Source organism: Talpa occidentalis, unplaced genomic scaffold (assembly GCF_014898055.3).
Source record: "Talpa occidentalis isolate TD23 unplaced genomic scaffold, MPIMG_talOcc4v2.1 talOcc4.12, whole genome shotgun sequence".
In the NCBI taxonomy this organism is placed as follows: domain Eukaryota; kingdom Metazoa; phylum Chordata; class Mammalia; order Eulipotyphla; family Talpidae; genus Talpa; species Talpa occidentalis.
The window spans coordinates 84,973,720-84,986,849 of record NW_023601212.1 but is presented as its reverse complement, the minus strand read 5'-3'; the positions used below and the strand labels follow the sequence as shown (position 1 = coordinate 84,986,849).

Here is a 13,130-nt window from a genome sequence, read left to right as displayed (position 1 = left end):
GTATAAAGAGATGCTTTTACAGAACAAAACATTCAGCTCTTCAGCACGGAGGAAACACACGGGCACTGACAGTGGTGACGCACTTGGAAGCACAAGTGACACACAGGGGCCATCTCTTCTGTACTAAAAAGTTTCATCCTGTGCGGTTTTATTATTTTATCTAGTTCCCTTCATCCTGTTATTCAAAGGGAATTATAGTGACTAAGTACAAAAAGGTAGAGGGTTATAATTTAAAATGTAATTTTAATCATTGCATTAATGGGCCATTAATTTGTCATTGTCTTCCAGTGCAGATGACAGGGATGGTGGCCACAGATGCAAACATTGAGAAATAGTTTCTTTGAGAAGGCACGTACATGAACATGGCAGCATCCATCTAATAGGGTTTTATAGACTCAGGATTGAATTATTTAGAATTTTAAAAATGTGCTAATGTTGCTAAGTGTTGACTGGAGATGGAGATGTTCCATGGGAAGTGATTTATCTGTTAAGCAGCTCATCCTGTCATCCACCCCATTTTCTGGTAAATCACATGTTGACTGCTTTGCAAGGAATGAAAGAAAACAGTGTTTCAGCAGCACCCTGGAGTGGCTTAGGACGCCATACCTCTTAGGTGTTGTTTTCTGTGGATTTGACTCTTGACCCAAGATAAATAAACAGTGGGTGTAAATCCTGAAAAGTATCATAATGAGAAAGTTCTCATTTACTGCTTTTCTGTTTGTGATTTCTTTTCTTTGGAGGGTTGTGCCAGGAAAAATGAATAACTGGAAATAACTTTACAAATGTCTTTGTTCATAGTAAGGCTAGAGAATACATACTGAGACTCATCTAGACCTTGCAGGTGCTCAGAGTACTCTCTGTGCACTTATTAAACATAAGTGAAAATCATCTTTAAAGGTAACTTAGAGAAAGGATTATTGTCTTCTTATGGAGAGCTTGAAAAACACAGTCTCTTTTTCTGCTCCACATTTACAAGGAATGTTCCAAGCAGTGTGCAGTGGTATGCAGCTACTGGAGTAACTGCTTTGTGCTTAAGAGCATAAGAATGTGTATTTGTGTGTATATACATATGCTTTGCTTTTTAAAAACAATGTTGTACATAAATTAAAAATTCACAATGGTTCACTGTATTACAATTGTATAAAATACCACTGGATTTTAATGCAAGACATTTTTTTCTGTTTTAGTCAGTTTACAGACACGAGACAGAATAGGCACTGGAGGGTCTGTGGTAGACTGCAGAGGACTGTTAGAAAATGAAGGGTATGTATGACTGGCGTGCGGGCTGAGCTCTCTGCTGCCTTAGGCTCTCACCCTATTTGAAAGCATCCTTCATCCCTTCTCCACTGTGGTCAGTTTCCTTGTTGGTAAAGGAAGCTGTAAAGACTACTGGGTTGTGCCCGAAAGACTTAGGATCCAACTTAAAGAGGTGCCCACCTGCCTAACATGGGAGGGGTCGAACATCACAAAGAATTATAACTATAATGGATTGAAACACATCAACAAATATGTTAACAATTCATAGTTTATAATGACACCTAGGGAGCAAAACACATACCAAAAAAACCTCAAAACCTTTCTTTGGTCACTGTCACAATTTTGTGACCCACCCAGAGAATGGATGGACCCTAATGGGGAATCATTAGTAGCTGCTCACATGCCATGGGAGAGAGGATGAGATTAACGTACCTCTCAGAAATCCAGCACAGCCCCAGGGCTGTGCAGTAAGCACCGCCCAGAACGGGGCCGCTCTGTAGAGTGTCTTCAATAAATACATAGCAAGAAAAATTTAAAACAATGAAGAGAACCCACAAGTTAGTAATAAGAGAGGCTTAAGAGCCATACCTACTAAATCCAATGTGTGGCCCTCATTTGGATCCTAATTAATGAGTTAATTGTCTGGAGAAATTTGAATACTGGCATTTGATGATATTAAAAAATTAATGTACATTTTTAAGTTATAATAATAGGGAAAGTCTCTATCTTCCAGAGATAGATGTTGAAATATTTAAGGACGAAATGACAAAACGGTTTTAGAATAAGCCAGTAGAGGGAAGGAGTAGCCACGCGGTGGTGGTGGTTGTAGCTGGATGATGGGTCTGGGGGAGGAAGGGCTGATTGTATTAGTCTCTTAAATTGTGTATATTTGAAAATTTTCAATGTAAAATGCATTTGCTTATAAGGGGAAATAGCCCATTAAGGTAAATTTCTAGAAAATTGTTCAGGGGCAAAGATTTCATGTTAAAAAATAGTCTTGTGGTTTTTGTATTACCAGGAGTTCTTTGGTCGAATAAAATAACAAGAAAAATGGATTTTATTTAAAATGAAGTCAGTGAAATCTCCTTTCACAAGCTCCTTAGTGCACTGTTGGGCGCCCCCAGTTATCCAGCTCTTCCCTGAGGATGAGTTCCCATGGCCGGCCTTGATAGCCTGCGGATGTGGCTCCTTTTGTCTGCGTGTTCCTCTGAAAGAGCCTATTTAACTAGGACAGGGCAAATTTTAAAAACTAAGCACTTGGGACACTGACTTCTTCAAGAAAAGCAAGATAAATGGATGTGAGAGTGTCAAGTTGAAACGTAAGGCACGTGTGCTCAGCCTTGTTCCCGTGTGTGCGTTTCCCTCCTGCAGAACCGTGTATGAAGACTCCGGGCCTGGGAGGCCCCTCAGCTGCTTCATGGAGGAGCCGGCCCCTTACACAGACAGTACCGGTGCTGCTGCTGGTGGAGGGAACTGCAGGTTTGTGGAGTCCCCAAGTCAAGATCAAAGACTTCAGACACAGCGACTGCGAAACCCTGAGGTTCGAGGGTCACTGCAGACGCCTCAGAACCGACCCCACGGCCACCAGTCACCAGAACTGCCCGAAGGCTACGGTGAGAACTCAGCGGCTGCTCCGCTGTCATCTGCAGTGGGCAGGAGCTGTCACTTCGTGGGCCTTTCTTAGTAGCTCGGACCTTAGCTGCAGTGCAGAGCCGCTGTGTGCCGTGGTAATGTCAGTGGAAAGGCAAGTAGCCAGAAAAAGACGATGCTAAATCTTGCTCATCATGAAGTTGTCAGCAATCGTTCTATCTCCCAGTTTAGCACTTGTGTGAAAATTTTAGGCAAATTAACACCAAAGACAACCAAGATGATGCGTGGGCTCTGTGAGGGTTTTTGTGTGCTCTGTGGCTTGAAATGTGGAAAGGACAGCAGGGGTAAGAATGAAGGGATCATCATCATCATCGCAGGGAGGGAGCTGAAATGAAGGAGTGGAATTAGATGTCGCAGATCATTCCAGAAGTAAGAGCATATGGAGATGACAGAGGTCAGCGTAGACTCATGCTGAGGTGGCGGATACACTTGGAGCATCTCACCCAGGGTATGGCCACTGGAGGCGGGGCTGCCTCCCAGGGCAGAACTGGAGAAAGTCAGACCCGGATCTGGGAACCCGCCTTTGCCCTTTCACATCCTTTTCTCAGTGATTGTAAAGAATGTCATAAGGACGCTTAGACCCCGTGCTTAGAGGGCTGGTTGAAAACTCTCCTTGGAACTGAACTCACTAATTGTGTCCCCCAATTTCTTGTGCAGAACAGAGAACAACGGTGCAAGGGCAGGTTTACTTTTTGCACACCCAGACTGGAGTTAGCACGTGGCACGACCCCAGGATACCGAGGTAGGTTTTCTGAAAACCTTCAGAGGCACAGCAGGCTTCTCCAGCACTTGCCTGCACGTCCGATTGTGGATATAGCGCCCCTTAGCTTTGACCGTGTAAACTTGGAGGATGGCAGCACAGCGAGGTCATCACGGGGGCCACAGCTCTGGAGCTGGGTGGGAGGCCCTGCTCGACTGTCCCGTGGCAGCTGCTGGAACTAAGTGGGCCTTTAGAAACTCTTCCTATATCTTGAAATCAGATCATATGATGAAGAAAGACTATCCCAGCCCCTAGATCATCAAGTGTGCTCTTATTTGGAAAGCCAGTAAGCCCTTTGAGATGTGCTGCTCTCATTTTAAACTAAAAACGTGGAGGGATGAAATGATACCTTGGCTGGGATTTGCTTCAGATAATTGGGGTGGGGGCAGTGAGTAGGGGAATATTTGAATCAGGTTGATGATGAGAATGTTTAAGTTGGGTATTCATTATGGTCTCTCTACTTTTTTATATGCTTAAAATTTTCCATAATAAAAAAGTTAAAAAGAAATATAAAGACGCTATTACCCTTTTTCTCTTCTACTTTACTGTCCCTATTGCCTCAGTCCCTTGGGGACCATTCCTGGGGGAGATGAAGCTTTTCTATACGAATTCCTTCTGCAAGGCCATACATCTGAGCCCAGGTCAGAGAGACCCCCCGCCCCCACCCCATAATGGAGTTAAGTTTCTTTTTTTTGCTTTGCTTTGCTTTCCTTTAAAATTTTTTTTGTTTGTTTTAGATAGCATTACTACCTAATAACATTTTTAGTAATGCTCATTTCCTTTTTGTTCATGATTTGTTTCATCTGAGAATGAGCTTCCTGTCTTTGATTTTCCAAGTCTATGTTCAATTTACAATTCAGTATCTATAATTAGAATGGAATTACCTGCAAATGAATGAGGTGTCTCTTACCCACTTTTAGAAATACCAGACTTTTGTGTTAACCAGAAGAGCATCTTGGTCAGTAATGCTATGCTCCCACAGGGCTGTGGTTGTATTGAAATACCTATTAAGAGGTTAGAATTAGAAACACTTGCTTAACGAGAAGCCAACTCAACCATGAGGAGTCCTGTTCCCAGTGCAGCTGTTCAGAGTTGTGAGATTTCAAATGCATGTGAATACATCCCCTTTAGCTTTAAGAAAAACTTATGCATCTGGGAACTTTTCAATGAGGAAACCTTTCTCACCTTGAACATTGAGTTTGTGAATTCAGACTGTTCTCCAACAGCACTCAGTACTTCCTACTATTCTGGCCCTCTTGCATATGAGAAACTATTTCCCCGGCAGACCATGTTCCATACTGTGGTTATAGGCTCTGAAAGTTCTGGTTTTATCTGTTAGATTTTGCTGCCAATTGTAGCCCAGAAGCCTGGACACAATGGGGGTTTGGCGTAAGTAGCACCATGACTGTCCCTCTTAGCCAAACTGGGACATGGCTGCCTTGATAAGGGACCCCTGTGGTTCTTCTCCGATGAAGTTTTGGTCTTATGCCTCCTTACTCAGATGGAAAACCTCTCTGTATCTTCCGTTTTGGTAGAGACCTTAACAGTGTGAATTGTGATGAACTTGGACCACTGCCACCAGGTTGGGAAGTCAGAAGTACAGTTTCTGGGAGGATATATTTTGTAGATCATAATAACCGAACAACCCAGTTTACAGACCCAAGGTTACACCACATCATGAAGTAAGACTTTTACAAACTCTTTGTTGACCTTTTCTGTTTATAATTTAATGTTTTCACTAATTTTCAGTTTTTCTACTGCGTTATTAGTAGAGTTTAAGCATAAACAAAATGTGATTCCTATTTGGTGGACAGTTGCATGTTTTAAATTCTTAACTGTGAGCAGTAGCAAAGCCATGTGATGTTGCTAGTTTCTTGCTTGCAGCCTAAGTAGACACTGAGGTGGCGTGTTGGGCAGCGTCACTAATGGCACTCAGATGGAGTGGTGGCCCTTCCAGTGAGAAGCAGGGACATGAGCTTTTCCTCAGTGCCCTCAAGGCTGCACCGTCTGGCCCGGTTCCTGTCCCATTGTTCCTGGTTAATTAGAACTGGAATTACCCTGGGCCCCCGCAGTCAGTGTTCCAAGTCTGTTCTCAGAACATAAGAGCCCAAGTAGCTCCTTTAATTGTTGACAGTAGTGGCAAAACTTGAACAGGATAAATGCTACTTCGTCCCTGTACTACTCCTGGTCCTTTGATTTTATTGGATTTTTTGCTCATAAAGAGCAGGCTTAGAAATCCCATGGTTTTGAAAATGAGAACTGGTGGCATGAGACTTCATTTGAGTTGTTTGCCCTGGAGCATGCTGCCCCTCCACTACCTTCCCCTCTGAAGGTTTTTCACATCAACTCCAGTTAATTCTGACCACCAGGAAACATCTAATAGTGTCTTGATCTAGTCATAGAAACATAATAGATATACGATAAATATTTGCAATATCTTTTTATTTTTAGCAGTGATTATGTATGAGATAAGTCATTGCTTAGAATTGGGGTATCTCCTATCTTCAAACTAATAGTGGCCACCAGCAGTTTTTAAATATCTCTGTACATCGTTCTGTCTGTCACGGGAAACCGTTTCTACTTGAAGTTGTGTGTAATGAACTCTCTTCTCAGTTCCTTTGGTGTGGGGGGCATTGCCTGCAGCCTCTTGACCACTTGCTTGCTGCCCCTGGAATGACGTTGATGCTTCTGTTTCCAAGTCACCAGTGCCAACTAAAGGAGCCCAGCCAGCCGCTGCCACTGCCCAGTGAGGGCTCTGTGGAGGACGAGGAGCTTCCTGCCCAGAGATACGAAAGAGATTTAGTCCAGAAGCTGAAGGTCCTCAGACATGAACTTTCACTTCAGCAACCACAAGCTGGTCATTGCCGCATCGAAGTGTCCAGAGAAGAAATATTTGAGGTATAGAATTTAGCGCAACTAGCAGTCAGGTGTAGAATGTTCATCCCTGAGGATAAAAAGTATGGTCTTTCGGTTTGGTATTTCAGGTATTGACTTTATCACTCAGTGAAAGGGCTTCTTAGGACCAGAGGCCCCGAGAGGGCATTGATTTCCTCCTATGGTCAAAGTTTAAAAGCTAGATAGCGTCTGAGGTGAAAACCTAGAGATTTGTATAGAAACTAGTGCTAAACCGTATGGTAGACCCCTTTACCTGCACTCCGCAGATTATTCTGTCACTTGCATGGGGCCTCAGAACCAGTGCTGCTTCCCAAAGGCTTTCATCCAGGGGCACTGTCTGCTCAGAGAAGCTGAGTGACCAAGCGGCCACCCTTCTTGTCTCTTATGGAAATAGGAAGATCAAGTGCTCCTGGGAGGGGTTCTTTCCCTGATGCAGCTGCCCTGGGGGATCAGGGTCCTGAACAAGCAGGGATAGGACCCTTTCCTCAGGAAAGATGATCATGAGGTTGGGGCCACGGCCTACCTGCCTTTGTGGAATCAGTGGCAGAAATGATCAAATGCGACTGCCTGAGGACTGAGCCCAGGTCCTTAGGAGTTACAGTGTGGAGGGCAAGAGACCCTGCTGCAGGGAGGGAGCCCGGCGCGTCTCCACAGAGTGCTGCCCTGAAGACCAGCCAGCACTGTGCTTGGCGCCTGCGCAGCCGGCCCTGCAAGCGTGGGTCAGCTCAAGTGTCCCATTTTGTCCATGGAGCATCTTAAATTGTTGCCAAGGGTGGAGAACTGAATTATTGACATTTTGCCGCAGATCATTTCCCATCAATGTCCTCGTTTCCTCTCGGGATAGTAGAGCTTGAGTTACATTAAATTTAAAGCATGGAAAGATTCTTAAGTGCCTTATCACTGAAAATATCTACAGACATTTAGCTACATCCACTTAAAATGCTCACTCTGAAGCCATGTTAGACTGACTCTATGTTTTCTGTGAACTCCTTTCTGTCTTTGACCTTTTTTGCTTTTTGACTCAGCAGGAATCATGATTTTTTACTTCAGCTATGAGAATAGGCTTAGAATTTTTATTCTCCATTCTCTAGTGATGTGTCCTTTTGTGAAAATATATGAATTGTTTATAGGATACATCAAATTCACGCGTGTAGAGAGGTCAGCTCTAGTAAGGATGTTAGTTCTCAGTGATTGTGATCAAAATAAACATCTTGTGTTTCCTTTAGGGACAATATTACCTGGTGTTGTGTTGGTTTTGTTGCTGTTTCTGAGGGAGAAACAATGGGGGAAAATGGGGGAAGCAACAATATATATACTAGATGCCAAGTAAACACTGAGTAGGAACAGGAGAAACCTCAGTTCTGAAGGAAAGCTAATTTTCGCCCAGGCTCCTTGATCAGCTGGGCTGTCATCTTTTTGTAACCTTTTATTTTTTTTTAAGATTGATTTATTTATGCATACAAGAACTGGGGTATAGGCCAGAGGTGTGGGGGTGAGAGACAGAGTGGGGAGCAGAACAGGTGGATCTACTGAAATCCACTGCTGAGGGGAGCAGCGGGTGAGACAGGAGAGGTCTGCTGCGCCATGTGGGTCAGCTCCCTGGCCGGGGATTGAACTCACGGCGCTAGCTTGGTAGCACTGTGTCTCTAACCCCTGTGCCACCAGGGAGGCTCCCCTTTTTGTAACTCTTTAAAATAGCATAACTCTTTATCATTTTTATAACTTTAAGAATAAGTACACTTCTTCTCTCTGAAATGGTCACATTGCTGTGTAGGAGTCTTATCGCCAGATAATGAAGATGCGACCCAAAGACTTGAAGAAACGGCTGATGGTGAAATTTCGAGGAGAAGAAGGTCTGGATTATGGCGGAGTGGCAAGGTGAGGTGCTGGCTGACTCCCTGGGGCTGTGGTGTGGGGGTCATCGGAACCGTAAAAAATACCTTGAGAGAGATGCTGTTGGCCCCTTGCTGGCGCTGATCTCGGAGCAGTCAGGACTGCAGAGGTGGCCTCTGGCGAGTTTCTTAGACTAAGAATGCCGTGCACCTGCTCGCTAGCGTTGTAGCTGATCAGGACGCACATGATCTTCACCATTAATTTACTTCTTGTAAAGCTGGAATTAAACTTCTAAACTTAACCCTTTCTTCATCTTGTATGAACCCGAACCATGAACTGCTCCTGAAGTTAAAATGGAAGGCAGCTTTGCTTTCCCCACTACAGGAATCCCACGGGTGAGAGAAAAGTATGTCAATTGCGTTTGTGTCAAAGGAATTTTGTGAAAATGAAATTTTGGCCAAAATTATTCATGAAATGATTTTAAGAGTAGAATAATGGAAAGTTACTCTTTGCATCTTTGAGCCAACTGCTCATCTGCTCTTTCAGCTCTTTCTTCCAATAGATATCTTTATATTACTGGACCTGTCAGGTTCAGGTATTAACGATTGATGTCATGATTTGTGGTCACAGACACAGATGGACTGGATAATGGTGATGAGGGGAATGTAATTTCACACTCTACCTTCCCAGTTAAGTAGGATCAATAATTTTAATTCTGTTATTTTCTTTGTAACTGTATGGAATGTGTTTTCACAACTTTTTGGTTTATCCACCAGAGAAGCTCTCTCTCAACCCCTCTTTTTCATAAGAAAAGGATATTAATGTTCCTGACTTTCCCTTCTGATCCCTTTCATGTTTAACCTCTCACATTCTATCCGTAATGTTACTTTCATATTGTTTTCAAGGTTGAAGACTTATAGTCTCGTCTGGAACCAGAATTTACTAATAAATAAGTCATTTCTTGTCTACCTGTTGCCTGTAAGAGTCAGTACCTACATAGTTTATATGATGACAGGGTGTGATTAAAATACAAGCAAACACTCCGAGCTGTGGACAAGGTATATGACTTATGTTCTAGAAGCAGTAAGAGAAGAGCCAACTATACAGGCACAAGAATGGATGGATGTAAATAGTCTGTGTGCTCCTGGCTGAACAGGATGCAGTAGTGGGAGCTGCAGATCCTGCTCTCCCATCTTGCCTGGGCTCTTGTTGTTTCTTGGTGCTCAGATTCTTCCTCTGTCTCACTGTCTGGGAGAGGGGTAGAGACTCAGGCTCGTGCACGTGCGTACGGGCTCCTTGTCTGCTTGCTGGCGCTCCATTTGCACGATTTCCGAGTTTGACGCTGAGCCACTTCTCTCTTGTGTGCTTGTATTTTAATCACACCCTGTCTAGACATTTGCAGGTCTTGACTTTTATGAAAACAATTCTTCTTAAATCCCAACCCCAAAACTTGGGGTTGAATCAAAGGATTATAATCGGGGAGTTGCCTCTCTAGTAAAGAGGCTTTCTAAGACCTGGAGTCTCATCTTTGGCAGCTCCTTTCTGTTCTTTTGAGTTTGATTCCATCACTTTGTTTTGGTCTGATTATGTTTTACATATTCTCACAATTTTCGTGGACAGATTGTTTGCATCTGTGCTTGTCCTTTTTCCTATCCTTTCTCAATATTGTATATTTTCTATTTGAAAAAGAAATTCCAGAATAAAAATTGTGGTTGCTATCTTAAGATGTATCCATTTGAAAGGAATTTTGAGTAGGATGAATAATCTATTATTATTGTTATTATCCAGTTCAACTGGATAGGAAATTCTCCAGCAGGGACCTCCCTACGCTGTGAAATGCTTTCTCCTGTTTTATAAATGTTAATAACAAGTTACAGTAGAAACTAGAATCAGCAAAAGAAAAAACTAAAAATGGCTCATCATTCTAGAGTTAACTCCTGTCACCTTATTAGTGTAAATCCTTCCCATCTTTTCTGTGCTGTAAGTATGTATTTGTGTATCTGTGTACACACTTTTTAATTCCAGTGGGATCTTACTGTTTTTTATGGTACTTTTGTCTGTTATTTCCACATCACTAATAGCACCTGAGAGTTTGATCTTTGTGAAGTGGTAGAGAATATTAGCTGAGAGGTAAGAAGACTAACGAGTTGCTGGGGTGGCAGGAGTTCTAGTTAAACAAAGTCTTTCTCAACTTGAGTTGTTGTTGGCATTTTGGCCAGAGAAGTCATTTCTGATCCCACTGGAAGTGAGTTTTACTTCATTAGGCTTATTTGTCCAGTCTGAAAAATCACTGTTTCTCAGAACCAGGTATCCTTACCAGTTGCTCATTTCACTTTATTTTATTTTGCCCTTCTAGGGCATAGTGAATTCATCCTTTTGTTAAGACCTACAACTAGATATTTTAACAGATATAAAATGCTTTTTTTGTTATTTCCAGGGAGTGGCTTTATTTGTTGTGCCATGAAATGTTGAATCCATACTATGGACTCTTCCAATATTCTACGGACAATATTTACATGTTGCAAATCAACCCAGACTCTTCAATCAACCCTGTAAGTATTAATGAAAAAAGAGGTAGGAAAGTTAGTTTGTAGACTTACTGAAAGGCAGAGAACTGGATTGAGATGGTTGACTTCAATCCTGTATTTTCAGTGATTGGGATCACTGGGTGTGTTGCTTTCAGGGGGAACAAGGGTGAAATTGAGCTACTTATATGCCCAAAGCACCTAATTTGAGGGGATGTGTGTATGATGACTGTATTTATTGATGTTATTCTGAGAAGCAAGCTACAAAGCCCATCTTCTGTCCAATACATTGGAATATTCTATAATTGGCCCAGTACTTCCTTAGCTCCTTGCTGTAGAAATGAGGAATAAGCAGCAGTTTTTGAATGACTCACCCAAAATTGGGCAGTAGGTGAGTGGGGGACTTTCTAGGCGCCCATGTCCTGTGGTTCGTACCTTGCACATGGCCCTTGAGGTGAGGCAGGGCCAAGCTCTTTTACAGTCTTTTACCAATCTGGAAATCCTCTGATGATAAATCTGACCTGAAAGCATAAAGGTGAGGTTCCATAGCTCAAAGCCAGAATGGCTCTGGTTTTAAATATGAACAATCCAAATAAAAACCATTTACTTTACTCTGTGTTTGCTTTTTCCTTCTTTAGATTTCTCTCCTTTCTTGAGGGCTCAGGGGAGAGAGGGCAGAGTAGGAAGGCGCTTTTTGCCTATTGCTCTTTATTTCCTTTGAGAGCAAAGGGAAGGCAGCTTCCTAGATGTGTGACCCGTGCAGGTCCAGACTTGTTTTCTCTGCTGTCACCAATAATAATTTTTGTGGAAGGGTTCTACATTTTCATTTTGCACTAAGCCCAGAAAATCACAGAGCAATTCTGAGAAGGTATTTGAACTAAGAGCCTATAAAATGTCATTCAGGTGATCTATCCAGAAGACATGCTCTAAAACTCGACTGAGCAGCCGCCTTTCACGTAGTCACGAGTGAGTCACTGAGTCCCTGTTGCATGGTTCTCCCAGGAAACTTGGAGATTGTCACCCTGAGGGTCATTTTCCTAACGAATTCATGTTCTCTGGTGCCCCCTACAGGACCATCTGTCCTATTTCCATTTCGTGGGGCGGATCATGGGCCTGGCTGTGTTCCACGGACACTACATCAACGGGGGCTTCACGGTTCCCTTCTATAAGCAGCTCCTGGGGAAACCCATCCAGCTCTCGGATTTGGAGTCCGTGGACCCAGAACTACATAAGAGCTTAGTGTGGATACTGTAAGTATTAGTTCACCATTCGGTTGGTGGAAAATTCATACATACGGCTGTCTTAGTGTATGTCTGCTAAATACATTTGGGGTGTGTCTGGGTACTGATGCATGTGGATATATTTTGGGACTAGATGTGAAATTGAAGAACGAAGATGTCTTACAACCAGAAACCTAAAAGTAGATTTTTAAAAAGTACTTAACCGGCTTACTTTCCTCGTGATGTCTGGCCAGTTTCTTCTGTTGTTCCCTTGAATTATTAGTGTCTGATCACAAATGTTGGCCCCCAGGTCTGGAGTTGGTTAGTTTTTGATACTCTGGTGTATCTCCAGTTAATGTTTGGTCACCTTTGTTTGGAATTGTCCTAGAAATAGTAAATGCCACAGGCACAATTCCATGGTAAACCCTAACTGTCGTGGGTCCCTGTGAATGAGCCAGTTCCACAGAAAGGAGAGATCCAGGCTGTAGCAAAGGCAGGACAAGCTGGCTGACTGTCCAGGCTCAGGCTGTGACTGTCCTGCCTTCTGGTGGGCCCTCATTTCACATGTCCCAACTTGAAGTGGCCTTTTGCAGGGGTGAGGGCATTCTGCCTATAGAAAGTCTTCCACTCTCTTTCCAGAAATATGGCCGATTAAGGAGCCAGGGTTAACTTTCAACTACCTTTATTGTTTGAACTGATACATTTGGTGTGACTCCCTGTGGGCTGACTGCATTTGGCTGTTACCTCTGCGTGTGTCCTGCCTTTCTGCCCGTAGACTTAGTTCACAAACAGGTTGCTGTTTCTCATAAAATCACAGAATGGGGGAGCTGCTGTCACCCTCGTGTGAATGAGAAAGCCAAGAGCAGGGATACATGGAAATGGGGCCACGCTCTCCTGCCCCGACCTGAGTTCTGTGCTATTGAGGGTTCTCCTTTCCTCTCAGTGTCTTCCTCTCTCTCCTGTTCACTGCTGTGTGGCGGCAAAGCTCTG

At 43.2% G+C, this 13,130-nt stretch overlaps 1 protein-coding gene across 5 annotated transcripts in view; it reads left to right on the top strand.

Moving 5' to 3' along the window:
• The window catches only part of SMURF1 (SMAD specific E3 ubiquitin protein ligase 1), a 101,672-nt gene that overhangs the window by 78,131 nt on the left and 10,411 nt on the right, over window positions 1-13,130 (top strand). For 3 of the 5 annotated variants that reach the window (XM_037507138.2, XM_037507140.2, XM_037507139.2), the window contains 9 exons: window positions 1,188-1,263; window positions 2,629-2,870; window positions 3,565-3,649; window positions 4,231-4,308; window positions 5,203-5,349; window positions 6,367-6,565; window positions 8,337-8,440; window positions 10,833-10,947; window positions 11,992-12,170. In XM_037507138.2, coding sequence (XP_037363035.1) covers window positions 1,188-1,263; window positions 2,629-2,870; window positions 3,565-3,649; window positions 4,231-4,308; window positions 5,203-5,349; window positions 6,367-6,565; window positions 8,337-8,440; window positions 10,833-10,947; window positions 11,992-12,170 — 1,225 coding nt within the window. The remainder of the gene's footprint in view (window positions 1-1,187; window positions 1,264-2,628; window positions 2,871-3,564; window positions 3,650-4,230; window positions 4,309-5,202; window positions 5,350-6,366; window positions 6,566-8,336; window positions 8,441-10,832; window positions 10,948-11,991; window positions 12,171-13,130) is intronic. The other 2 variants (XM_037507142.2, XM_037507141.2) reach the window with 1 other exon arrangement.